The sequence below is a fragment of the Zootoca vivipara genome, chromosome 13, assembly GCF_965207765.1.
Source record: "Zootoca vivipara chromosome 13, rZooViv2.hap1.1, whole genome shotgun sequence".
NCBI lineage: Eukaryota > Metazoa > Chordata > Lepidosauria > Squamata > Lacertidae > Zootoca > Zootoca vivipara.
The window spans coordinates 43,357,441-43,385,202 of NC_142596.1; the positions used below are offsets into that span (position 1 = coordinate 43,357,441).

The 27,762-nt window shown below is 44.7% G+C and overlaps 1 protein-coding gene across 1 annotated transcript; it reads left to right on the top strand.

Annotated features, from left to right (window-relative positions):
* Window positions 1–14,493: 14,493 nt before the first annotated feature.
* Window positions 14,494–23,271, top strand: LOC118093065 (parvalbumin, thymic). The gene is made up of 5 exons (XM_060282467.2): window positions 14,494–14,635; window positions 15,386–15,453; window positions 18,265–18,397; window positions 21,462–21,571; window positions 22,747–23,271. Exons 2-5 carry the CDS (start codon window positions 15,393–15,395, stop codon window positions 22,773–22,775), a joined length of 333 nt encoding a protein of 110 aa, XP_060138450.1. The 5' UTR covers window positions 14,494–14,635; window positions 15,386–15,392; the 3' UTR covers window positions 22,776–23,271.
* The last annotated feature ends 4,491 nt before the right edge of the window (window positions 23,272–27,762 follow it).

Below are 27,762 nucleotides of genomic sequence, written 5' to 3' on the forward strand. Positions count from 1 at the left end.
ATAATAATAATAATAATAATAATAATAATAATAATAATAATAATTTATTTATACCCCGCCCATCTGGCTGGGCTTCCCCAGCCACTCTGGGCGGCTTCCAATAAAAAATAAAACACAGTAATCTATTAAACATTAAAAGCCTCCCTAAACAGGGCTGCCTTCAGATGTCTTCTAAAAGTCTGGTAGCTGTTTTTCTCTTTGACATCTGATGGAAGGGCATTCCACAGGGCGGGCGCCACCACCGAGAAGGCCCTCTGCCTGATTCCCTGCAACTTGGCTTCTCGCAACGAGGGACCCGCCAGAAGGCCCTATGTGCTGGACCTCAGTGTCCAGGCAGAATGATGGGGGTGGAGACGCTCCTTCAGGTATACTGCACCGAGGCCATTTAGGGCTTTAAAGGTCAGCACCAACACTTTGAATTGTGCTCGGAGAAGGCGCCTGTCTGATATGCAATGTGAGGGAGTTGGGTGCTTCCACACTAAAGGCTCAATTCTGACATCGTGCAGAGCAGAGCTTGTATCTGCAGGATTACATCCCCCCCCAAAGAAGCACAGATTACTTCGTGCCATGTGTTTGGTATAATGTGCATTTAAACTCCAGGCGACAGGTTGGGCGCTAGCTCCTTGCAGCTTCCAGGGTAAGAAGAAAATAGGGCATCCTGTCCCATGTACTGTGGGCGATGTCGCTAAACACTGGGCCGTCTCGGCCAAAGCTGAACAGGTGGCATCCCTCATTGGCGCACATGCTAATCTTAGCCAGAGCTTGGGAGAGGAGGGAGACACAGCTGCAGGAATGTGCTTCAGCAGCAGCTCTTGCGGCTTCTCCTCCGAAGACCCAAATAGGGCATCATGTTAGACACTTCCCTGTCTCATTCTCATACTGTACGCTTCCTCACAGAGCTCTCGTAAAGGCACCTCGTTGAAGCGGAGGTGGAGGAGGAGGAGGAGGAGAACTTCATCAAGAAGCTGAAGCCTTACCTCTAAACATGTCAGCAGGAGGAGAAAGCATCTCCCTGCGCAATTTGGCTCAAAGCTTCTACAGCCCCTCAGACAACAAGGCCCCTGGATTCCCATCATCCCTCACCACTGTTCCTCTTAGCTATGGATCATGGGAGTTGTAGGCCAAAACATCTGGAGGGCCGCAGTTTGGGGGTGCCTGGTATAAAGCCTACATATGCCCTTTTATGCAATTCATTGAAGGTGGAAGAAGATTTCGAAGACAAAAGGTCCAAATTTCCAAAAGATTTGTTGGAAGGCAGAACTAAATTGTTGTCAAAAATGTATGATTTGTTGCTAGAATGGTATACGAAAGATGAATTGACAAAAGATGTGATGATAAAATGGGCAAAAGATTTTGGGTATAATATTGAATACGACGCGTGGTTGAAATTGTGGAATCAAACATTGAAATTTACTGCATGTACTGCCCTGAAAGAGAATGTTTTGAAGATGATGTATAGATGATATTTAACACCAGTAAAATTGGCTAAGATGTTTAGGATGAGTAGCAAAACATGCTGGAAATGTAAAGAAGACGGTGAATTTTATCATATGTGGTGGACATGCGATAAAATTAAAAGATTTTGGGAAATGATATATAATGAAATGAAAAAGATTTTTAAATATACTTTCCCAAAAAACCAGAAGCTTTTTTATTAGGAATTATAGGACAAGAGATAATGAAAGGAGATCAAGTATTATTTATGTACGCAACAACTGCGGCTAGGACTTTGCTAGCCCAAAAATGGAAAACTCAGGAGTTACCGACGATTGAAGAGTGGCAGACGAAAATGATGGACTATGTGGAATTAGCAAGACTGACTAGCAGGATCCGAAACCAGGGAGAGTCAAAGTTCCAAAAGGACTGGAGTAAATTTGTGGACTATATGGAGAAGAACTGTAGAAGTTTAAAGACACTTGCAGGACTGAAATAAATCCTACGAATTGACTTTAAGTAGATGCAATAAAGGAACTGTGAGATAGGAGTGAATAAGTAAACCGAATGGAGGGAAGGAGGGAAGTCAAAGCTCAGCAGAGCAAATAAAATTGTAAGGATTAATAATATGTTAAGAAGAGAAATGTTGTGTTTATTATGTTTACTATGTGTTGTTGTGTATGTGATTGTATGTGTGGTTTGTTTTTGTTTAAATGTGTTTAATTGGAAAATCTAATAAATTGTTTAAAAAAAGAAGGTGGAAGAAGATTTCAATGCTGCTTCTGTAGTGTTACAGAGGTACCATCTCAGTACTTCCAGCACTTGGATCACATGGGCAGGCGAGTGGACTACTATGACAGACCTGAGTTATGTGAAGTTAAATCTTTATTAGAAGAAACAAGGGCTGCTCAGGGGTGCCAGGCCTAGTAAGCACAGCAACTCTTCCTGGCAAGACATGCCCTTATGAGGTAGTTGCAGAGGCTGAAGGTCCCCTCCTTCCCACAAATGCCTAAATCTCCTCCCACCCCCCCGGCCTTTCCCAAACAATCTGAGACTCCGCCAGTGTGCTTATCTTTGCTCATCCCTCTTCATCCCTCTTCTGGTCCTGGGAGACCGGGGGGAGGGGAGCTTGTCGCAGCAGGAGGGGGAGACACCATGGCTTCTTCAGCAGCCTGACTCATCTCTGCCTCTTGGCTCCCTTCCTCTCTTGTTTCCACCTCTAATTCTGATTCTGGACTTCTCATTCCTCTGCATCCAGCCAGTCCATGACAATGGGATTCTGCAAACGAGCTCCCTAGGGTTAACAGTACTACTAGCACAAATGCAATATCATCTGCAATATGGAGACTTTGGCTGGGGAAAGAAAAAGGGAGGCCATAAATAGACTTCTGAGGGTGGGTGGGGGCTCTTGCTCTTTACAATTTTCTCTGCTTCTCCCTCTCCTCTTTTGTGCCAAAGACACATTTCCATGGCCTTGACACCTCATGTATTTTTTGTCTCATTTTTCTGGATTTTAATTCTTGTGATCTTCAAGGAAAAGAGTTGCTAACAAGAGGGCTAAAAATAAAATAAGTTCAGTCCCAGCTTGGGAGAGAAATTCAAGTGGAACTGAAAGAGAGCTCATTGCAAGGAATAAAGTCCTGGTTCCTTTCTAAATTTTAAATCCGATGGAAGATTAAAATAAGCTTGAGTGGTATTATATTTTTAATGGCAATGATTTTATTTTTGAAAGTGCACAGGACAATGTAGAAAAATGGCTATAAAGTGATGAAATAGTGTTACACTTCCCAATTATTCTCTGTTTTAACAGATTAACCCAGGAACAATTTCTTTGGCCATTTGCAGCCTTTGTTGCTGTTGGCAAAGCAGAGTTGTGTTTGGTAGGAAACCCCACCCCCCATCTGTTGGGGTGACAGTCCTAATGCAATGATGTCACAGTGTGGCATAAATGAAATGCCAAACTACATGTGATGTTAGGTGCAACGGGGAGGGCTAAATGCAAATTGCATTAGCTGCAAGGTAGGGGCTGATAATGAGCAGGGTCAGAACTGGCATGGGGAGAATCTAACCGTTTCCCTCCCCTGATGTGGTCCTGAGAAAAATCCCTCCTCTGAAGATACGTATTTGCACGAGGGGGAAATCTCTCATTGGCACCAAGGACCCTGTTTCCCAAGAGTCCTTAACAGTAGGGTGAGATTCCCACTCAACCCCCAGCTGTTTCTAGGGTTGCATTCTCTTCTTCTGACCCTGTATCATGCAAATTAATGGAGATATCTATATCTTCCTCCCATGCAAGTTAATGGAGGAAGGAAGAGGCGGCTCCGCCTGGCCAGCTAAACCAGGTGAGGGTAGCCAATGGGTCTCAAACCCTTGAGTTAGGGACTTCCCCTGCATGCAAAGACAGACTTTGGTGGATTAAGTGGATGAGACCAATTGTGGGTCCAATGGTTAAGAAGGCAGTTTCTGCATGCGCTGTAGAGGGAAGTGAGGGGCAGATGGCGCTTGTCAACCTAGGAAGGTAGCCCATCTAGGAGAAGGGAATCTCTGATCCTAAACCTCGACTGCCTTGCAGCTATACACATTTGTGAGAGTAAACCTGATGGAAAATCTGTACCCTCTGCCTTGTGTGGCACCTTTGGGAGAAGAAAAGGCAAAGAGTAAACCTTATACAAATCTGGAGTGACCCCCTAAGGCAGTTTTGGATGGTGTCTTGTGCATCTCCTTTTGGCAACTCCTGCAGCCAAGCGAGTGCCAATTGTATTGCTCTGCTTTCCTTTGGGCCACATCAGTGAGGTCAAGAGGGGGTCGTTTGGGCAACAACACTGCCCAGGCTTCCTCCCCAGAGAAGTGGTGTCAGTGATGCTAACGCAACAAAAACAGTGTGGGAGGCAGCAGTTATGAGTTGCAAACCTCTCTAGCCACAGCAGACGCTGTGATTCTCCAGCAGTTCAGCTTCACCCCTGGAGGTACACTCCATTGTCTCCATTGACGGATACCAACAACTTGGCTGGAGAACAGTGTTGCAAAATTCAGAGAAGTGCAAATTTCAGAGGAAGGTTCTGTACTGTTTTTTGGAAAGTACAAATAAGGAATGTTCGCCTTTATATGCAAACTGAATTGAACCCCCCCCCAACCATCCCTTACCCCGAGGCACAACTAGATACATCTCCTGTGCCATCCCCATTTCAATGAATAACAGCATAGATCAGTGGTTTCCAATCAGTGTGCCTTAAATGATAGTCAGGATACTGCGAGCAACTTTGAGGCCTCTGTTCCTCTTTCCTCCCCTCCTCTGATGCCCTGTTGTGTCTCTGCCTCCAAAAAGATTTGCACAGCCATTTGCTGCTGCAGCCCCGGGTACAAGCTCCACAGACTAATGGTGCCTCTGGGGCTGGTCAGGGGGTGCTGATTGCCAGGAGCTGAGGTGGCCTTAAAGTCAGCAAGCAAGTGGGCGAGGAAGCCCAGCTAGCCAGTCCACCAGACCTTCCTGTTGGGAATGGATGGACAAGTGGGAAGCCAGGCAGGCAGGCAGGCATTGCGCTGGCCTTTCTTGCCCTTGCTGTGTGCAGTGTTGAAGGGGAGCCTTTCCACCATACAGGCCCAGCAGCGCCCGCTGCTGTCACTGCTGCCTCCCAAGGTAAGGTGCTGGCCTTACGTTCACCTTGACCAGTCTCTGTTGCACACCTGCCAAGTTGCTGTCAGAGAAATAAGGGACCGGGCCGGAAATAGCAGACCGGAAGTAGCGCTGCCGCCATTTTGGAACTGGGCGGAGCATGCTCAGAAGTGACTTTTGATGCTGCTTTGCCCAGTTCCAAAATGGCCGCCGTGCCAGAAGTCGCACTGCAGCCATTTTGGAACTGGGCAGAGCAGCATCAAAAGTCACTTCTGAGCGTGCTCCACCCAGTTCCAAGATGGCCACCGCGGAAGAATAAAGCGGGGGGAAACAAAAAAAATTCCGTTTTTTCAGCTAGGAACAGCTGGAAAAACGGGGATTTCCCAGGGAAAACGGGAGACTTGGCAGCTATGCTGTTGGGCTGCGGGCATCCTCTGCCCAGGCCCTTGTGGGGCAGTGAGAGGGGGCACCTCTCTTTGGGATGAGAGGGAAGCAGCCCAGAGACAAGGGCAGCGGCTGCCCGGAGGACACCCCAAGAGAGGGGAGAGGAGAGGAGGCTGAGGGAAAACTTCACAAGGGAGGGTGTTCAAAAAGGGGTGAGGGGCTGCCGGCTCTGCAGGCAAGGGGTGACGAAACTGGGCTCCCAATTCCCACAGGGGTGCCGCAGAAAGAATGTAGTTGGTCAAGGGAGCCGTGTACTCAAAATGGTTGAAAACCTTTGGCATAGATTCCCTTTAGAAGGCAATGACAATGGAATACTCCATCACAGAGTTTCAAGGGCCGCACTGTGGCAAACACTGTTTCAGCATAAGTCTTGATACCTCCTCCTGTTTTGTTCCACTTTGCTCCTCCCAAATACTCATATGCAAGCTACCAGTTTGGCATCTTCTGCACAGTTGGCACTCAGGACAAATGTTCACTCTATCTGATGGGATATGATAGCCCTCCAGATACTTCATCATAGTTGTTTAGGAGTGCCAAGTTGTCCATGAAGAGTAGCTGTGTTATATTTCTATGTGAAGGAGATGCAACATACCCTTGCAAGATCCAATTGATTAACTGTCTTCCTGTTTAGTCTGATTTGGTTCCAAGTCATATGTTTGGCGTAATTTTTTTATAATCTCTTTTGAAATTGAGTGAGGAATGTAGCCTAGAGGCAACAAACAGTTGTTGGGCTGCTTGTCTTCCCCACACCCCACCCCACACCCCACTCCCGAACTGCAGAAACAAAGCACGCTGGAACATTTATATAACTTTCGTTTACTGACATAGCCATGAATTGCAAGCCGATCACGTCATGCCTAGGGCAGTTCAATTACAGCCAAGTATGAAGCTTGAGTTGCTTGGCAGATGTAAGACTATGAACTCAGACAAGGAATCCTAGCAGTGCACATCCCCTGATGCCTTGGCAGTCAAGCATAATGCAGAATTATCATGACTATAAATCCTAAGACTCTCCTCAAAGTCTTTGATGTTAATTCTTGGCTGAAACGAGAGCTGGTGCCAAATGCCGGACTGCAATTTGCAAATGGTGAACCAATTAGATTGCTTTCTTTTTGCTTATTCCCTTGACCATGGCCAGGGGTGGTGGTTAGGAAGCATGCCCCAGATCTTGAGTAAGATATTATCGGCAACTATTCTTTGCACAATGGATTTGATTACATTTTTAATGCCTGATGCAGTAATAATGTGCAAGTTTTTATCATGCACATGCATGAAATCACAAGGTGATTTCACCATGCTTTGGTTATTAGCGTGTCTGAGCCTCTGTAACAAGCTAGTGTTTGGTGTCCTCCTGGAGAGTATTTGGCTTAGGAATAAGAAGGACGTCACTCACCCCTGAGGCTCTTGGGCACGGGGCATCAAGCCCTGATCAGGGTACTATGGCCACTTGCCCCAGCCAACTTCTGTTACGCCTTTTTATAGGGACAGATGCAGTGGTCATATCCCTTGATGATGTTTGTCCAGTGATGTCATTTGGGAACTCCTCAGGGTGTTCACACGGATAAGACATAAATCACTTTGCATTTAAGCTTCTAATGCAAATCTCACGTCAACTGCGACATCCATTCAGTTTATTTTCCACATTCTCTGCTGTGCTAATATTCATGTATGAAGCAACAAGCAGCCCACAAGAACTCATTCTTTAATTGCCCTGTGTGTATGCAATTAAAGGAATTTGATCTTGGAGATTGGAATGTCATTGATCCTTTTATTATTATTATTAATTCAATTTTTATTAATTTTCCATTTATATACATTAACGAATTAAAAGAAAAGAAAGAAATGTCTATATACCATACAAAAAAAACCACAGGTGTCAATTTGTGACATACATTTCTCAAATAAAATAACATTTTGTACAGATTGTCATCCTGGATTTATATCTCAGATTGTTACATTTTCTTTCTTAGTCTATGTTTCACTCTTAACCTCATTTTCTCGAACTCGACTTCCTCCTCTCTCCCTCTTGGTTTTATTTTCCCAACTAGTCATTTTCGGTCCATTATATGTTCTGCCAGTCACCTTTTTCCATTTTTGTTAAATATAATTTTAAGTCGTGGTTGCGTACCTTCTTGTTGCATTTTGTGATGACAACCTACTGGCTTTTTTCTTTCCCTTTTTTCTTTTTTCTTTTTCCCTCTAATCTTCCTTTGTTTAAATTTTACAATATTCTTTCATATAGATTACAAATTTTTCCCATTCTTTTCGGAACTTTTGTTGTTTTTGATCCCTGATTCTCCCCGTTAACCTCGCCAGCTCTGAGTATTCTAACAACTTCTCTCTCCAATCTTCTATCGTTGGAATGTCATTGGTCCTTTGGATTCCACACTACTCAGAATTTTGTAATGCAGTTCTCAGCTTTTTTAAAAAAGCATTAATTTATTTTTTAAGTGTGCTTTGAGATAAAATAAATTTAGAAATGTGCATTTTGGGAGAGAAATGATTTAAAAGCAAGTATTTAAATGCAATATTTCATGTGGATTTTTTAATAAAATTGAAAATGAAGGTTAATGCGTGAATGAACACTTGCAAAAGTGGCACACTGGGAATCGGCTGATCTTTTCATCCCTACGTATTTGAAACCAATCTCAATTGGACAACATGCATGGCTTCCTCTTCTTTTATCAGCAGCGTAGCGGTAAACATTTGTCATGCAAGAGCTCATTGTGACAACCCCCACAGCCCCAAGAAGGATCCAAAATCCTATTTCATGCACTCCAAAATGCAAGCAGCTTTGATATGTATATATGCATGCACAAACCCACACACTAAAGAGCAGCAGCACATAGCACAGTTCTCATTATTGCAATCTTACGCATAATTTATTGGGCAAGGCTCAACCTCTGAAACAAACTGAGCTTTAACAAAATATATTCAGCCGGCTGAAATGCACCCTTTAGCTTCTAAAGAGAAATGCAAACCATCTTGCAAAGAAGTGTTACCATTTAAACTGCTAGCATGAAGTAGGAACCCAACCCAAGAAAAGGAAAGACAGAGCCAGCCTCTGAGAGCCAGGGCGACGTACTGGTTTGCATGTCAGATTACAACAACTAAGGAATATCAAGGGGCAAGTAAGTCACTCTCTGCCTAACCTACCTCACAGGGCTGTTGGGAGGTTAAAATGAGAGGGGGATAATCATGCATGCCACCCAGAGCAACTTTGAGAAGAGAGAGGATGGGGTGTCATTTACGGCCAATGCATTGTAGCCAGAGCCATGGTGTCGGTGAAGGCTTAGATCCACATATATTTAAAGCAAGGAGCAAGGCTACCTTCCCCAATACACACCTGCACACATCATGCTGCCTATGGTGAAAGATAAAGGTCAGCAGAAGATACTTTGCTGCCTGAGACAAAGGATAAGATAGTGTCTTCCTTGATTTAAAAAAAAGGGGAGGTTGGCAGCTTTATCTGTCAGCACTGGCAAAGGGGTCTTGTAGTTTAGCACACATGAGGGCTATAGCTGCAGGGCACACACAGTCTTCTGTCCTCCAGCACTTCATGGCTGCTCACCTGCCGCCTGAGGTGGCTGCTGCTGCTGCTGCTGCCTCACTCTGCCTAATGGTAGGGCCGGCCCTGTGGAAGATGTGTGTGCAGCTTGGGCTGAGAGAATCTGTAGGAGAAGCGGAAAGCAGTCCAAATGGTTTCACGGAGGAGGAGGAGAGCAGAGAAAGGGAAAGAGGATATGGGGGCAGGCATCCCACACTCACACCCAGACTGCTAAGGTTTCTCCTTTGAATTAGCAGCCAACCCACGTGGGGGTGGTCTTAGCGCAGCAGCCTGGCAAAACACTCGGTCATTTCACAGAAACAGAGACAGCGGGAGGTGAACTGGCAGGGGGGGGGGAATGTAGCAGGAGAGGCCGAGGGAGCCATGGGTTAGATTTATTTCTCAGAAGGAGGTACTGAAATAAACGCCTCTTGGCCGACTATGAATTCTCTGAATGGCAAGATTCAAAAACTCAAAGCAGCTTTCGTATTTGCATTTTTGTTCATTTGCTTGACATGGTTCCAACGTGGATATTTTATCGTTTATATCCTACCCTTCGTCCAAGTCCAGAGAGGCGGTTTCGCTGTGCACAACAACCTTCTGAGGCAAATAGGTTGAGAAATTAGTGAACTGTCCATAAGCTAGTGGGGTTTTGTTTGTTTGTTTTTGGCACGGGCGCCCCACATCGAAGTACAGTACCCAAGCTGAGGGCCACAGAATGACCCACTACCAGAAGTTGATATTGTGTTAGAGAACGTTGGTTGAAGGCATACATCCCTCCTACAAAGGACAACTGCCTATTTGTCACCAGGATGACTGTGTGTCCTGTTCTATGAAAGACAGGCCTCTATCTGAAGGGTTTTCCGATCCAAGCCTAGTTTAAAGATAAAATGAGCACTAGGAGAAAAGAGCAAAAGGAAGCTTGAAGTTGCCCATTAACCATTAGCACTGGGGCTACGTATGGAGCAGGAAAGTTGCATCGTCACAGTCTTCTTCACTAGGGTGTACTTCATTTTTATTTAAATTATAGTCATTATTTCCACATTTGCATGCCTCAATCCATATTAATTAACATAAGCAACCGCACCTTCTTTTGGGGTGGTGATGCATTGCCTCCTTTTTGGCTACTCAGGATGGCAGGCGCTCATTAAATTTTCTGCTTCAGGGCTTAATGATGCAGCTGGCCTTGGGCACTTTGCACTTTGGCTTGGAGCGGGGTGACATTTGTTGCCTCATGTCATGTTTTCAGACAGTCCCAGGAGGAGGAACAGAACTGGGAGACTCCAGGGGTCAGCAGTGAAATGGTGTGGGTTTCAGCAGGTACCCAAGTATGCCAGTCTCTAGTGAAAACGCACAACCATTGCAACATAATCCAATTTGCCTGGAACACAACTTGAGCTGAGCATGTCCCTATATGCCACCAACGGGGTGAAAGAATAGGCTTTCTATTGGTTGGGAGTAGTGCAACAACACTTGCAGTAAGTTACCTGAACCAGTTGGGGGCGATAGACAGAAAGGCAACCTATTTCCCCCTCACTGATTCCTTCTCTTTTAATAACTACTTGTTGGTAAATGGAATCACTTCCTCTCAGATTTCACTTGCTTCCTGCTTCTTCTCCAAGTTGGTCAGTCCAAGTATGAGATAGCATGTGACGGTGTTAATTTATTGACTCCATCTTGGCCACATGTAAAACTTATATTTAGGGAATGGCTTTGTTTGCCATGAATAATAAACCGCAACTTTTCTTTTTCCTTTCAACCAGCAGTCTTACCCAGACTATTTATTTCTGCACATATATATTTACCAAACTCGAACATTATTTAGTTTATGGAGCTAGAGAACAGACTGTACCAGATGCATTATTTCTGGTACTTACCTTCCTCTGGTGCCACCTATTGGCACATTGCAAGAGATTGCATAACTGCATACACCTGTTCTGAGGAAAGGTGCACTGTGCATCTCAGAGAAGGATAAATGGGATGTCCACTTCCACGCTGTAATTTAAACACTCATGCTACGCTCACCAGGAAGAGCACAACCCAATTGTGTATGTTTTCTCAGAAGTCAGCTGTTCTGTGTTTGTTTGGGTTGATTCCCAGGTAAATGTTCTTAGGTCTGAAGACAGCAAGCCCCAATACTTTTGGGACTGCTGTTTCAACACTACAGTCCTAGGCACCCCAGCTTAGGAAGGTACATGTCCGATAATTAATTCTTTATTGACAAAAAACGCATTCACAACAACATCCATGGTGCTCCATATACTTCTCACCTCTAGGCAGCTGCCCACAGGTTTGTGCCCTGCTGAGCAGTTGCCGTAACAGTGGGATCATGCCACACACAAGCTTACGTACCCTCATCTGACGGAGCACACACATGCATCTTGAGGCTCTACCTACATAGAAGCAACTGATGCTGTTGCCCCTTCAAGCCCCTCCTGGTTCTAGGAGATGGCAGGGCGGGGGATGGTGAGTCTACTGGCCCGTCCCTCACCTGAACAGTCTCTTCCTTCACCTCTGAGACTTCCTGCATGCCTCTCTCTGTCTCAGAGTGCTCTGAACCTTCTTCCTCCTCCCCACCTTGGCTCCTGCCTTGCAGGCAGCGCCAAACCCCATAAAACGCTGGCCCCCTCTCCTGGGTCATTCCCCAGGCCCCCTGCCTCTGCCGCACACTCTTCAGATCCCTCCCAGTCCCTGACAACCACACTCGCTAGACCGTAGCAGAAGATCTTCCATTCCCCCTGCCCCCTGAGCTGGAGAAGCAATATTCAGCTGCCGAGTGCAAGGGAGCTCACTGCTTTGGAATGGGCTGACCTCCAGCCAGTTATGGTACAGGGAGTTCCTTCTCAAAAGCTGACATACTTCTGGGATGGTTCCAGATCTCTCTGTCTCAAGCATGTGTATAATTTCTGCCAGGAGAAGCAGCTCTAAGTGGGGAAGCAGCCAAACAGCTTAATCCATGAGCCAGTTAAGACGGAGCGTTTAGAGTTGAATTTATATAATCCAAGGGGCCTTCGCATTACCTAAATGCCATAGAGGCTGGCTAATTTGGGGGTCAGAGTTTGGCCCTAACAGATGGGTAGGGTTGCCAGACTCAATAGTGGACAGGACTTCTGTGCCTTTAATTGCCCTGCTCTCTTTTGAGTCTGGAAACCTTAAAGAGAAACCAGCAGACCCTTTGCTTGGAAATTAAACCAAGGGTCTGCTGGTTTCTCTTTAAGGTTTCCAGACTCAAAAGAGAGCAGGGCAATTAAAGGCACAGAAGTCCTGTCCTCTATTGAGTCTGGCAACCCTACAGATGGGCTTTATTGTTTATTTATTGTTTATCCTTGTAGACACCTCATAAGCAACCATAAAGGTAAAGGTAAAGGGGCCCCTGGCCATCAGGTCCAGTCGTGTCCGACTCTGGGGTTGTGGCGCTCATCTCACTCTATAGGCCGAGGGAGCCAGCGTTTGTCCGCAGACAGCTTCGGGGTCATGTGGAGAGCATGACAAAAATGCTTCTGGCGAACCAGAGCAGCGCACAGAAACACTGTTTACCTTCCCGCCGGAGCGGTCCCTATTTATCTACTTGCACTTGGATGTGCTTTCGAACTGCTAGGTGGGCAGGAGCTGGGACCGAGCAACGGGAGCTCACCCCATTGCAAGGAGTTGAACCGCCGACCTTCTGATCAGCAAGCCCTAGACTCTGTGGTTTAACCCACAGCGCCACCTATGTCCCCATAAGCAACCATAGCTGTTGCTAATGATTAACAAGGGTGGGCAGATGCAAAGGCCAAGTCCTGCTTAGATTCCTAGGGCCACCATATTTGCAGTCCTGGAGGCCTCTCTTCTAGAGCTCTGGGCCAGGGCTGTCTCAAGCAGGTCGGGCGCCCTGGCGCTGAGGCACAGAGATCGCTCTGGCGCCCCCGCCCTCACAACGCGCAGCACAGCTTCCGCACGGCTTCATCACGCAGCGCCCCCCCTGCCGCCCTGGCGCCCTGGCGCCCCGTGCCACCGGGACTACACCTAGAGCCGGGCCTGCTCTGGGCTTTGCTCTTCAAACAGAAGCCATGTGTTCTTCTGAACCCTCTGGTCTGCCCTCAGTTTAAGCCTCCTACTCCCTTCTATTAATTACTTAAAATAGTGTCCTGCCCAGGCTTCACCCGAATATCACAGGGCGGTTCACAACGTAAAAATACAAAATGAGAACAGAAAATACATAGAAGACCATTGAATGTTAATCAGCCCATACACTTTCATCTGGCAACTAATGATATGGAATGAAGGGGCCAGGCGGGCCTCCCTGGGGAGAGCTTTCCACAAATGGGGAGCCATGCAGAAAAGGCCCGTTCTCATGTTGCCACCCTCTGGACCTCTCATGGAAGAGGAACACACAAAGGGCCTCAGATGATGATCGCAGGGTCCAGGTCAGTTTGGTTAGTAACCTGGTTTTTAAGGTAATTGAAAATATTATAGGGGTGTGTGTCATTTTTTATAAAATAAATAAAGGCAAAGATTTAAGTATGGAGTGCAATCCTATGCATGTTTAAAGGTAAAGGTAAAGGGACCCCTGACCATTAGGTCCAGTCGTGACCGACTCTGGGGTTGCAGCGCTCATCTCGCGTTATTGGCCGAGGGAGCCGGCGTACAGCTTCCAGGTCATGTGGCCAACATGACAAAGCCGCTTCTGGCGAACCAGAGCATCACACGGAAACACCGTTTACCATCCCGCTGTAGCGGTACCTATTTATCTACTTGCACTTTGACGTGCTTTCAAACTGCTAGGTGGGCAGGAGTTGGGACCGAGCAACGGGAGCTCACCCTGTCATGGGGATTCGAACCACCGACCTTCTGATCAGCAAGCCCTAGGCTCAGTGGTTTAACCCACAGTGCCACCTGCGTCCCTTATGCATGTTTACTCAGAGGTAAATCCCACTGAATTTAATGGGACTTGAGGTATGATACTGCTGCGGTACCTCACTGGCTGCTAATCTTTCTTTCATATATACTGCAGGATGTATTCCTAGTGGTGTGTAGGATTGATGATTAAGGGGCAGGGTAAGTGGGAATTCGTAACTGGTCTCCTCAGAGTAGACCATGATTTATTTCTGGAGACGGACCCACACAGCACAGTTTTACTCTCAAACTAGCCTCATTGAACCCAGAGTTTTTGCTTCCTGGAAGCACAGAGACAGTCCTGCAAAGTCTTCTGATGTATCATTTAATAGAAAACTAGATAAAAGTTCTAAATGGGGGTGGGGGGGAATGTTCCAACTTTATATTTTATAAATATCATTTTTTACTTGGGTGTCATTAGGAGACAGCAGTTGGGGTGGGAAACTTTGTGTGGCTCTGAAAACTTGCTATATTGTCTACGACCCGATGTACATTCCTTTGGGATATAAATATCAATTTGATTAGCTAGCAGGTCTTGTCAGCTACAGTATCTTATCCCCTGGGGCATTTGAGCAATGACGTGGTCCCAGGACTTCTGTAAAAGGCTTGGGGGTTCTTAACTAAAGCCTATATAAGAAAAGGTCTCTGCCCAAGCAAATACCCTAAGAGAAGAGCTCTTTCTGCCCCCTTTTCTTCTCTCAGCTTTGGGAAACATCCACAAGGTGAGTTTAGCCTTTCAGCCTAGAGATATTTTTTTCCTCCCATTTTTTATTATTTTTGCAGCCATTGGCAACAACCAAACCATTTAAAAAAAATAGCCACCTGCATGGAAACTTATCAAGATTCTCAGACCAAACAAGATGTCAAGCAATGAGAGGTTTATTCTTATTACCACAATTTTTTTTTGCTTGTTTTTGGCGTTTGTGCAAACTGGGGGAGGGGGGGAACAATGATCAGAGAAGAGCAAATTAATCTCCTTCGTGACCATCCTGGTGGAAAAAAAGCACAACCTGGGTGGACAACAGGATTTTGTAAAATAATAATAATAATAATTTTTATTTTTATTTTTTTGGAGAAAGGAACTCTGCTCACTGGTTTTGAATGGCAGCTCCCTTGCCTTGGACTGTAATCATTGCTTTTGCTGCTGCTGCTGCTGTTGCTATTTCCTAGCATACAATGAGAGCTCGTGCCGCTACCCCCCATCTGGTGGCTGCAGAACAGCCAATATCAACTTGAGCTCCGGCAGCTACAGCCGACTACTCTTCAGACCTCCTGCACCTTGTAACCTCTGCTTGAAAATGCTATTCGGATCTCTCTCTGAAACCCTGGATAGCTGCTGCCAGTCAGAGTAGACAATGCTGAGCTAGAAGGGCCCATGGTCTGACTCGGTATAAGGCAGCCTCCCTATTAGCTCATAAATTTCCTTTCTGTCTTTAACCTCAGCTAACTATCTCTCCCTCCTCCCCCTATAGCTTTGATATGGCTTTCGCTGGTATCCTGTCTGATGCGGACATTGAGGCTGCCCTGAAAAGCTGCCAAGGTAATTTCTATCTTTAAAAGTATTTGGTTTCCCTAGCCTCATGCAAACAATATATTTTAAAGAAATCTGTAACTTCCTCCCTGCTCTTCCATTCTCTATTCCTGGAAACAGACACTTTTTCTAAAACACGCTTTCCTAAAAATGCAATGCAAACAAACAACCCTTCCCCAAAAGTTTTCTTCTTCTTCAAAGCAGACAAAATAACATAACCAGTTATTGAAACACAGCCAAGCCACAACATTTTGTAAATTAGAAATTGCGTGTCTATGAACTGAACAAATTCTATCCAAAATCTATTCGGCGGTGAACTTGTCACGACCAATAACTTTGAGTTGTCTGCACCTCATAAAGAAGGCAGACTTAAGACAGATAGAGATGTAGAATATTTAAACAACAAAAAAGAACCCTGTTTCTAAAAGTGTACATCTGGCATTTCAGTTAGATACTTGTACTACAGGAGATGGCAGATCACACAAGCAAAGAAGCTAATACAAAACTAGGTTAGCCCTGGGTGAGGATAACTTTTTTGAAATATGGGGCTGTATCCAATGTGATTTAAATCTGTTAAATCAAATTCATGGTCCTCCTTCTTTGTGTATATTAACCACCACAAAGAGGAGGTGCGTCCTCTGTTTCCCCCAAAATTCATTCTATATGTAATTGATTAAAATTTGTGCTAACCCTGAATGACAACTGTGATAACACTATTTGTAATAATTGCAGATACAAAAAAAAGGTTGTTATTGCTTGTGCTTAGTGGGTAATAATAATAATAATAATAATAATAATAATAATAATAATAGGCTATAAGTGCAAAGAGCAATACAACCAGTGGATGTATTACAGTATAGCCACCCTCTTTGCTGCTATTGTCAGGAATCTTAACAGGAAAAACCCTGATTTCAAAGGCCCAATGTGTGTGGGCATCACTGTGGGAGAATATTGGGTGCCTCCCAAAAATGATCCAGAAGTTTTGCAGAAAAATCAGCAAAGCAGCCTTCCTTTTCTTGTGGTGGCTGTTGGGTGAGCAAAAGGAAATTCCAGAGCTGGGAGCAAATGGCCTCTTGAAACTCCCTACCTTGTTTGCCTGCAGAGAAATTACAGGAACAATTTCACCAAAATTCTCGGGGATGGAGCAGGGAGAAATTTCTAGCAGCTGGAGTAGCACAAGTTCCTTCCCCCCCTCCAAGGGATTTTCCCCACCCCATTAAGCAGCACCCAGAACTGTGCCAGTAGCTTGACATCCTCCTCCTCCTCCTAAAAATTGCCTAGATACGGTGTCATTTCAGGCCAATGCCAAAGGTTACTGCAGACAACAGAGTTTATGATCTTCCTGTATGTACCTGATATGTTTGGAAACCACAGCAAAGTGTGTATGTGCAAGACCAACATGTTGAGTTCGGACGGAAGGATCTGTCATTTTCAGTTCTCACTGTTTCTCATTTACCCAGTCTTAAATTTAGTTCTCCACATTTTGCAACAAGCTGAATATTTATTCATTTTTTTAAAAAATAATCCTGGTTAAAATTTAACAGCATTTATGTGCAAATTTCTCTGAGCGAACACATTTTTATATGTAGCTTTTACTGATGTACACGTTTTTTTGCCAGCAGTTTCCCCTAATATAATGCATTTTTATATGTTATTTCCATTGATGTCTTCGTTTTTATGCCCACTTCCTTCTAATATATGCATTTTTTTGTAAACACTGGTTGGATAACTGCATTGCAAAATTCGAATAAGTGTGAATTTCGAAGGATAGCTGTGTTTCAGTTCACATATCATTTTGGAAAGTGTGGATTTGATAAATCTGGCTTTAAATGCCCATAGAATCAGATTTCACCTTCACCCCTAGTGCCGAGCCTCTCAGAGAGACTATTCCCTAAGCTATAATTGAACTCTGCAATCTTAGCATGATTTAGAGCCAGAGTCGTCAAACTTTTCAGACCCTGGGCCAATAGTGCGGTTAGGTAATTTTAGACTCCGGGTTTAGTGACCTTAAGGAGAGGGAGGGCATTTGTTAGATGACAGCATGTGCTACTTCACCAGCCCTGCTGTGTTTGGGGCTTTTCTGGCTCATTTTGCATAGTGGGACCCCAGACCTCTGCCCCAAAGTCTTGGCCTGATAGCACCTCTACCTGGTGGGACTCACCTTATGTCCAACTTGCAACATGGCATTCACTTATATTTGTTTTGATCTTCTTTAAATATAGATATATATTTATGCATTCAAACAGAACATTCTGCAATCGCCTCCATTGGGGGGCATGATCTGCTTGTTGGTCCCAAACCATTAGCTGAAGGTGGTGATTGGCATTTCCTGATTCCTAAAGGAAGTTCTATCATTGTCCCTTTTTATACCTGTCCAGCCTGGTTTCGAAAACAAGACCAACTTTTGGGTCTCATGACTCCTTTTAGACTGATAATTCCAGCTGCTGAAACCCAACGTGCACAGCCGAAACTATGTGAATTTCAAGTTGCAAATTGCTTTGCATTTTTGTATCAGTGCACATCCAGCTTAAAATGCAACTCTTATTTACTGTGCCTATTCAAGAGGCCCATGGTAATTTGATTTGTCCTGGGCCCTTTGTTGAGTCCTATAATTGATTCGAGCAGGATTGCTACCCCCAAAGGCAAACTTCCCTGAAAACATATGGTAGGGTGGAAAAGCTAAAGATGACATTTTTGGGGAGACAAATCATGCTCATTCATGTACAATGGACAGAGGGTGGGGAATCTATTTCCTTTAACTTCTCCCCTCCTTTTTCTTCCAATATTTCACCATCTCTTTTCATTTTTCTACTTCAAAAGCTCCCGATTCCTTCACTTACAAAAGCTTCTTTGAGAAAACGGGTCTAAGCAAAAAATCTAAGGAAGAACTGGCGAAAGTATTTGGAGTCCTTGACCAGGACAAGAGTGGGTTCATTGAGGAAGAAGAACTGCAGTGAGTAGAAGGAAAAAAATTCCTTTCCCAGAGACAATTTTCAGTTTTACAATCGGTCATTAACCTGCATGCCATTGGGTCAGGTCCAAATATGCCCCCTTGTGCAGAAGGCACCTTATGTTCATGATGAAAAGGTGCGTTCCACTTATGGACAAACTATTTCATACCTGACACTAGATCCAAAATGAAACTAGATCCAAAGAAGTTGATTTGCTTGTTCAACAACTTGTGCAACCTTTTGCACAATCAGAAGCAGAAGAATAGTTATAGAGCTTACCAGTAATAAAAAAGGTAAAGGGACCCCTGACCATTAGGTCCAGTCGTGATCAACCTGGGGTTGCGGCGCTCATCTCATGTTATTGGCCGAGGGAGCCGCCGTACAGCTTCCAGGTCATGTGGCCAGCATGACAAAGCTGCTTCTGGCGAACCAGAGCAGCACACGGAAACACCGTTTACCTTCCCGCTGCAGCGGTACCTATTTATCTACTTGCACTTTGACGTGCTTTCGAACTGCTAGGAGTTCGAACTGCTTGGCAGGAGCTGGGACCGAGCAATGGGAGCTCATCCCGTCACGAACCGCCGACCTTCTGATCGGCAAGCCCTAGGGCTCTGTGGTTTAACCCGCGATACCAGTAATAGCATGGCACAAATTCTTAAGCATAAAGAGAACAGCACTGGTGACTAGGTAAAGGTAAAGGACCCCTGGATGGTTAAGTCCATTCAAAGGTGATTATGGGGTTGCGATGCTCATCTTGCTTTCAGGCCGAGGGAGCCAGCGTTTGTCCACAGACAGCTTTCCGGGTCACGTGGCCAGCATGACTAAACTGCTTCTGGCATAGCGGGACACCGTGATGAGTGTCAGAGTGCACAGAAACACAGTTTACTTTCCTGCCACAGGAGTACCTATTTATCTACTCACACTGGTATGCTTTCGAACTGCTAGGTTGGCAGGAGCTAGCAGAGATCAATGGGAGCTCACCCCGCCACACAGATTCGAACTGCCAACCATCAGATCAGCAAGCCCAAGAGGCTCAGTGGTTTAGACCACAGCGCCACTGTGTCCCTGTAGCACTAGTGACTATTGCCCTTTCATTCACAGTTCTCCGAAACCAACCTATTGAGCATAAATGTTCCTCAAAGTGGAGATGTATGCAAATAGTTCAGACAACTCTCTCTCTCTCTCTCTCTCTCTCTCTCTCTCTCTCTCTCTCTCTCACACACACACACACACACACACACACACACACACACACACACACAAAATAATGCTTTGGGCACAATCCAGCCCAAGTTAAGTACTTTTAAGTTTAATTGGTATCAGTGGGAAAAGTGTGCGTCAGGTAAACACACTGTTTGGGATATGCATGTTTTAAATAAATAGTAAATATATGTTTGTATCTTTCCCACTAAAATAAGGATGCTTCGAAGTGCTTGATTTTCTCTGCACTTTCCCTTAGCATTTGAAAACACTCCATTGTTAGTGATCAGAGTGCTACATATGCATTATTTCAGCACTGTATTATTCCTATGGAAGACGGTGGTGGGTGGTATTCAGGGCTAGTCCTACTCAGAGTAGACCCATTGAAGTTAATGGACATGATTACCGTGTTTCTCATATTATAAGACATGTCTTATATTTATTTTTTCCACACACAAAAAAACACACTATGGCTTATTTTCAAGGGATGTCTTATTTTTTTCCTCCTCCTCCTCCTGCCGCGGCTGGCATTGCTGCTGCGCCTATCACTATGTCTTATTTTCGGGGTATGGCTTATATTCCTTGAATGCTTAAAAATCCTGCTATGGCTTATTTTATGGGTATGTCTTAAAATATGAGAAACAGGGTAGCTTAGAGTCATTAATTTCAGTGGGTCTGTTCTATGTGGGGCTTAGCATCATCACCATCATAACTGTTATTATTAACCATTGCAGTCGTACTGAATGCAAAATTTGTGTATATATGCTAACCACTTATTCATTTCTTGAAATATAAACTGCTACACATGTTACATCCATACATACAATTACCTACAAGAGTACAAAAGGCTAATACATTGCCTGCAGATATTAAGTGACAAAGCTAAGACTTGAAGTAGGGTTTTTTCATAGGGTGGTCGTCACGTGTCTTAAAGAACAGTCCTCTGGTTGAAAGGCTGTCTGGTTTAAAGCTAATGAACCCTCCGAAGAGAGAGCAGGAGGGCACTTGAAGTTGTCCATCAACAGTTAGCAGCATCCGGAAAGCAGACAGAGCAGACAAACACCTGCTCCTGATGTGTCTTCCCCACTAGGGCGAGATCTGCTGCATTTTTATTCCAATTATCCTAAAGCTACACCTATACATATAAAGAAGCAAATGCACATTTTATGCAGATCAGTGCCCTCTTTTCTGGTAATGCCATTTCCTCTCTCTCTCTCTCTTTGGCCACCATTATCTTTCAGAGCTTTCCGAATATAAGACCCCCAGTGGCACCTTTGCAGCATTCCATACGAATTACGGAACCATACTCAGGGCTCAGAGGTTAAGAAACATAGCAGAACAAAGTAGCTGTTTTTGCATTCCTTAGTATAAGCTTCACCTGCCTCTCCCATCAAATTAAAGCACAAGGGCTGTGGAAAGTACAGGAGAATGGAAATGAAGCACTTTGAAGCACAGCAAGAGTGTGGAATTTGTTTTCCGTTTCACCCAGATTGGCAGCCCAAGTGGCAGAAAGCAGATGAGATCTCAATGGCCTGTGAAAGCTTGAATAATAGGACTGTTTTGGTTGGCGGGACGAGTGGGAGGGGAGTGACTTTTGGCATGTGAAAGAATTTGGGGTGGCGCAAGCAGTAACTTATATGAAGCGGGTATTGGAGGTGAGGGGATGCCAGAGGTTAACAAATTATTATGACTATTACAAATATATTTCTTCCTGCCCTATGGCTTTTCTTAGCAAGAGGGGAGACTTTGCATAGGCTTTTCTTTTCAGCAGAAAGGAATGCTTCATGGCTAACGCTGATAAAACCACACTGTAGCCTCACTGCAGCTTGCTAACCTATCACTCATCAATCAATTCTTCTTTGACAGAAAATTCATGCAGAATTTCAAACCAAGTGCCAGAGTGTTGACTGACAAGGAGACCAAGGCTTTCCTGGCGGCAGGTGACACCGATGGAGATGGCAAAATTGGAGTGGAAGGTGAGGATAAATTAGCGGAATGCTTACCCGTTAGTTCACCTGGATCTGACATGTATGCCTTGCATGTCCTATTATCCTTCATATAAGATCAAAATGGTGGTGATGGGGAGTTTATGACAACAAGCAAACTAAAAGCGATCAGGGCTTCTGGAATTTTCTTCCAAGACAAACTAAAATCCAAAAACAGAAAGGTCAGGTTCTATGATTCTATCTTGCAAATTGCCCAGAATTTGATTCTTGTTCCTTGTAAATATGATGTACTTCTTTGGTAAAATGGCAAAGGAGAGGGGCAGAGGGGCAGGGGTTTCTAACCTTCCCCTCTTCCTGGCCCCCAATCTAGAGTTTCCCTTGAAGAGGGGAGCTCAAATTGAAGAAAATAGGAGTCTCCTCCCCAGTGTAAATGGCATGTGGGGAAGGGTCCAGGCAGGGAACAGAGATTGGTAGCACAGTGGGGAGAAAGGGTTTGGTGGCCCATGCTGGCAAATTGTGTTCAAACATACACACAGTGAAAAACCTGGTGGGTAATGGTAGAGAGGTGTATTTATAGCACCATACATTTAAAGCGGGTGGCGCTGTGGGTTAAACCACAGAGCCTAAGGCTCACGATGGGGTGAGCTCCCGTTGCTCGGTCCCTGCTCCTGCCAACCTAGCAGTTCGAAAGCATGTCAAAGTGCAAGTAGATAAATAGGTACCGCTACAGTGGGAAGGTAAACGGCATTTCCGTGTGCTGCTCTGGTTTGCCAGAAGCGGCTTTGTCATGCTGGCCACATGACCCGGAAGCTATACGCCGGCTCCCTCGGCCAATAATGCGAGATGAGCGCCACAACCCCAGAGTTGGTCACGACTGGACCTAATGGTCAGGGGTCCCTTTACCTTTACATTTAAAGCACACCTTTACATTTAAAGCCCCTCCCCTCCCCCCAAATTCAGGAAACCGTAGTTTGCTAAGGGTGTGGGGAATTGTAGCTCTCTGAAGGGTAAACTACAGTTCCCAGGATTCTTTGAGGGGCATTTAAAATGTACAGTGCGTATGCAACCACTGAATTCAGTCTCTGGCAGAACTGTGTGACATCTTTAGAGAGAATCAATATGGATTCTGAAAAAGAAAAGAAAAAGCTGTCCAGTTTTCTCAACAGCAAAATAATTAAATCTGGGTTTTGCTTTTGCTTTTCTAGAGTTCCAAGCACTGGTTACAAGCAAGTGATCAAGTGGAAGACCAAGCTATTGTATTGTAAAACACTATTTCTTATTGCAAATCTACTATTTATTTATACATTTTATACAGTTAAATGGCATTGACAGTTGCCAATATATTGTTTCTTATTGTTAGAGGACTTTGTTAACTCCCAATGCGCTGTTTGATCTTTCTTATTGTCTGGTGTCACAAATTCGTAGTTAAAGGAGGTCTGCATCAAACAGAGACAAAGTTGGAATCTAAGGAGAAGAACTTCGAACTTTCATGTTTCACTTGCAGTAGGCGCTAGTAGGAACACTCAATAAATGTGAGATTTTAAAGAGAACTCTGGATCAAAAGTTAACCAACATCAATCTTCCTTCCAATCAAGGTACAGTATATGAAATGACAATGGGAGAATCATGTTGATTTTTGTTTATGTTTAAACAAAAATGTTGAAAGAGAATGTTTAAACTGGTCCTTGCCTTAACACAATCAGCTTCATTAAATGCCTTGCTGTAGTTAACTCTGGCGGAATTGTTCATTTGTACATATAAAGAGACTTCATCATTCACAAATTAGGGGATTGTTCTTTACTTGTTTAACCTACCGTATGTTGTTGAGTTTCCCTTCTTTCTTTTGTACATTACGAATGTAAAAAACAAACAAACCAGCAGCACAACATGTTAGCTTTGTTATGCTTTGGAAGCATTCATTTTTAGCTGATGGTGTGGATATGGGAAGATGGAAGGCTGAGTGGGGAAGGGAGCCAGAATGGAACTGGCAAGCCCAGCATGGAAATAGCACTCAATAACACACAACAGCAAACATATACTGCATTTTCCTGGACCCAGAGACAAGACCTCCTTCTGCCATGGAGTCACAGAGCCAATATAAGGAAGGCAGGAATTAAGTGTTGATAAAAGGCAAAGGCAGAAGACCCGTTGATCTTTCTGGATGGTGGCAGAGAAGGAACTAGGTCTGAATAGCTCATTTCTTCTCTTTGGCAAAGGAGCCCCCGGGGTGGGAGACATATAATACTGGTCCCAGACTGGATATTTAGACCTCCCACAGCATGGTCAGCTATGGAAGTGCTAGGACAAATTTGAGGGTCAGTTCTGCCTGCTTGGATTCTATTCCTCAAAGCTGCTCTGACCTGACAAGCAACCCCAGCAATTACTTTTGATATAGAGAAATAGGGGTGGTTGGCTTTTGCTGCTCAACTCCCCAAGGGATTGATTCCCCTAAGTCCATGATCGGTCAGAGATGAATGGATGGAGGCAGGGTGCTGTGAAAGTAAGGGAGATCTTTATTTTTCTGTTGCAAAAGAGTTCCCTCCCCTCCTTGCAAGGAGGCAAGAGAGACCCAAAACTAAGAAGAAACGTCTTTTTTAAGGGTTTGCATTTTGGCGTGGAGCAGAAGGACATGCCATCTACAGTCAGAAATTACATCACGCATAAGGTGGGGTTAATGTGGCTCAGGCTGGCCAAGGTGTGATGTTCCTGAGGATTTGGCAAGTTTTACATAGTTCCAGACACAGTTTGCACAAAACATTAGCATTTGATAAGACAATCAGGATGCCGGTCAGACATCCCTCAATGCAGAGCATCTGGGCAAACAATGACAATTAATACAAAGGAGGTTCATAGATAAAAGAGAGGAATCCCTTCAGGAACTTCCCCTGACTGCTATCTGCCTACCTGTTCTCAAGTAAGGGGGGTTAAGGAGGCAGAGGAAATATTGAGAGTCTTTAGGAGACCCAAGATGGCTTTTTGATTGCTCTCCTGTACTGTTTTAGGCATGTGGTTTATATACTTAGGTATGTGCGTTTACCTTGTGCAATTATCAACATTTATGGCCTCGGTCCAGTATACCTGAAGGAGTGTCTCCACCCCCATTGTTCTGCCCGGACACTTGAGGTCCAGTGCCGAGGGCCTTGTGGCGGTTCCCTCACTACGAGAAGCCAAGTTACAGGGGGCCTTCTCGGTAGTGGCGCACGCCCTATGGAACGCCCTCCCACCAGATGTCAAAGAGAAAAACAACTACCAGACTTTTAGAAGACATCTGAAAGCAGCCCTGTTTAGGGAAGCTTTTAATGTTTAATAGATTGTTGCATTTTAATGTTCTGTTGGAAGCCGCCCAGAGTGGCTGGGGAAACTCAGCCAGATGGGTGGGGTATAAATATATTATTATTATTATTATTATTATTATTATTATTATTATTATATTTGAATTCCTATTTAAAAATTTGACATGGCAATATTCTTCAGGATGCCAGAGAAGCCACCCAAGAAACAAAGGAATGGAGTTTATTGAAACACACCATATTGAAACAGACCATAGGTCTACCAGGGTCAATATACTCTGTATCAGGTTTGGGGGATTTCCAGTTCACGCTCCAAATACAGCCTACCAGTCCTCTCAATCTGGTCTGCTGGATTCCCCCCAGGCCATTCCCATAGCTATTGGGCTCTCTGTGTACGTGTGTTTAACTGTGTGTTTGTATACTTTGGCCGCTCCAACCAATGCTATGCGGCTCCCAACCACCTTCCCTCAAAGGAAAGAAAGTCCGTAGCAGTGTTTATGCATGTAGGAAGGAGGGAGGTTCTTCATCCCTGGTCCACAACGACTGCTGTCTCTTCTGTGTTTCAAGCAGAAGCCTTTCCCAGGCTGGAGACTTGAACCCGGGATCTTCCCACATGCAAAGCATCTACTCTACAATTGAGCCACAGCCCTTGTGTACTTCAAAGTACGCAGGTGATGCAGATGGCTCAGCTGCACATGACCATAAGGGTTTTGGCTTTGGCACCTTTGCAGTTTGGGATGCAATGAGATCAGCGAATTGCAAGGAGGACGAGAGAATTGTGCGACGTTAAGACTGATGGACAGGGTGTGGCCTGTGTGGTCGCTTATTTAAGTTCATTTAAAAGCTTGACCAAACTGCAGGAGGCAGTGGAAGACAGGAGTGCCTGGCGTGCTATGGTCCATGGGGTCACGAAGAGTCGGACACGACTAAACAACTAAACAACAACAACAAAAGCAACAAAAATCAAGATGGGCTTAATTTCATTCTGTGTAGTAATAGCTCAGTACAGAAACAAAAATTTGTACGGAGAAAGAATTACCTAGAAATAATCGACCACATGATGGCACTCTTGTTTTGCTCACAACCAAATGTTTGTACCTGGTTCAGAATACCAGGATAAGACAGGATTATTTCCACAAGCCTGTCTTCATTGCATCACTCAACTTTGGCAGCTGCCCACAATAAAGAAAGCTCAACACAAGGAATCCAGAATATTGCTTGCTGATCAGAAGGTTGGCGGTTCAAATCCCTGTGACGGGGTGAGCTCCCGTTGCTTGGTCCCAGCTCCTGCCAACCTAGCAGTTCGAAAGCACGTCAAAATGCAAGTAGATAAATAGGAACCACTACAGCGGGAAGGTAAACGGCGTTTCCATGTGCTGCTCTGGTTTGCCAGAAGCGGCTTTGTCATGCTGGCCACATGACCTGGAAGCTATACGCCGGCTCCCTCGGCCAATAATGCGAGATGAGCGCACAACCCCAGAGTCGGTCACGACTGGACCTAATGGTCAGGGGTCCCTTTACCTTTACCTTTACTCTGCCCTAGGAGGACAAGTTCCAAAAGGCCCAGGGAGATAGCACATCACAACCCTGAACTGACAGAAAAGCTACTTTCTCTCCAGAACTACCTTATCAAATGGCGGTTGCTTAGAGCTGATCAATATTAGCAGCCCCACAGCTTAGTCTGCCCCTGCTGTAATCTATAATTTGCTCTTCCAGGTTAGTTATATATCCACTGCCACCACATATGTAATTGAGTAGCGAGAGGTTGAAATTAAGAGGTATCAACAACAAAAAATCCAAACCACTATAATTCGTGTCGACTGGTTCTTAACCTCATCAGTACTAGCTCCAGCTTTCTGGGGGCCAAGACGTGTTCAGAAAGTGCCCCCCCCAATCTGTGATTCTATTTATCTCTCTTGGGAGACAATAAAGGGTTGTGCCTTTGTCTCAGCAAGGAGTGGGGAAATCAGCAGGGCCAAAAGGCTCCAGAGGTCAATCGATGGCCCCTTGCCGGGTTTAGAAATAACAAAGACCGTGAAAACACTAAATCATATATATATGCAACTGGAGGGAATGGAATACATAACACATATGCAATGTGTGTCTGAAGAGGCGAATAAGACTCAAAAAGTGCCAAGTTCAATGTGCAAAAAGTCCAATGTAATAAGATGCTAAGGTCTCTCAGACGTCCTCGCCTGTCCTGTGGACCTTGGCAAGGGCCTGATGGTGCCAATTGCTGACACCAGCTACGACCCGAGTGCATTTTCAAGAATAATCCCTGTCCCTGCTCCAATAGTTAATGCTGTTTTGCATTTTCTGCTTTTTTGCCTTCTGAAGGTCCAGCAAAATGCATTCCTACCTTAGTTATTACACTGGTAGAAAAGGGGTGCTTTTCTGTGTGCCTGAGGAAGAGTAAGGGGGTGTTTTCAAGTGGGCATGTGCTAGAGGGGTGGCAAGTGCTGAAGAAATGGTGGCATTTTCCTCAGTGGAGGAGAAAACTCAGGAGCAGCTTGAGGCTTGTGTGCACATTATGTTTGCCTTTCAGAAGAAATCGAAAGAGCTTAAAGCTTCGCTAGTAGCTGAGGCTCCAATACTTTGGCCACCTCATGAGAAGAGAAGAATCCTTGGAAAAGACCCTGATGTTGGGAAAGATGGAGGGCACTAGGAGAAGGGGACGACAGAGGACAAGATGGTTGGACAGTGTTCTCGAAGCTACGAACATGAGTTTGACCAAACTGCGGGAGGCAGTGCAAGACAGGAGTGCCTGGCGTGCTATGGTCCATGGGGTCACGAAGAGTCGGACACGACTAAACGACTAAACAACAACAACAACAAGTAGCATCAAAAACATTTCAGTAAGTCTCACTTGCTCTATGCTTATAATATAGATATTATGGAAAGCTTAGATTATGTTCAAAAGAATTTTTAAAA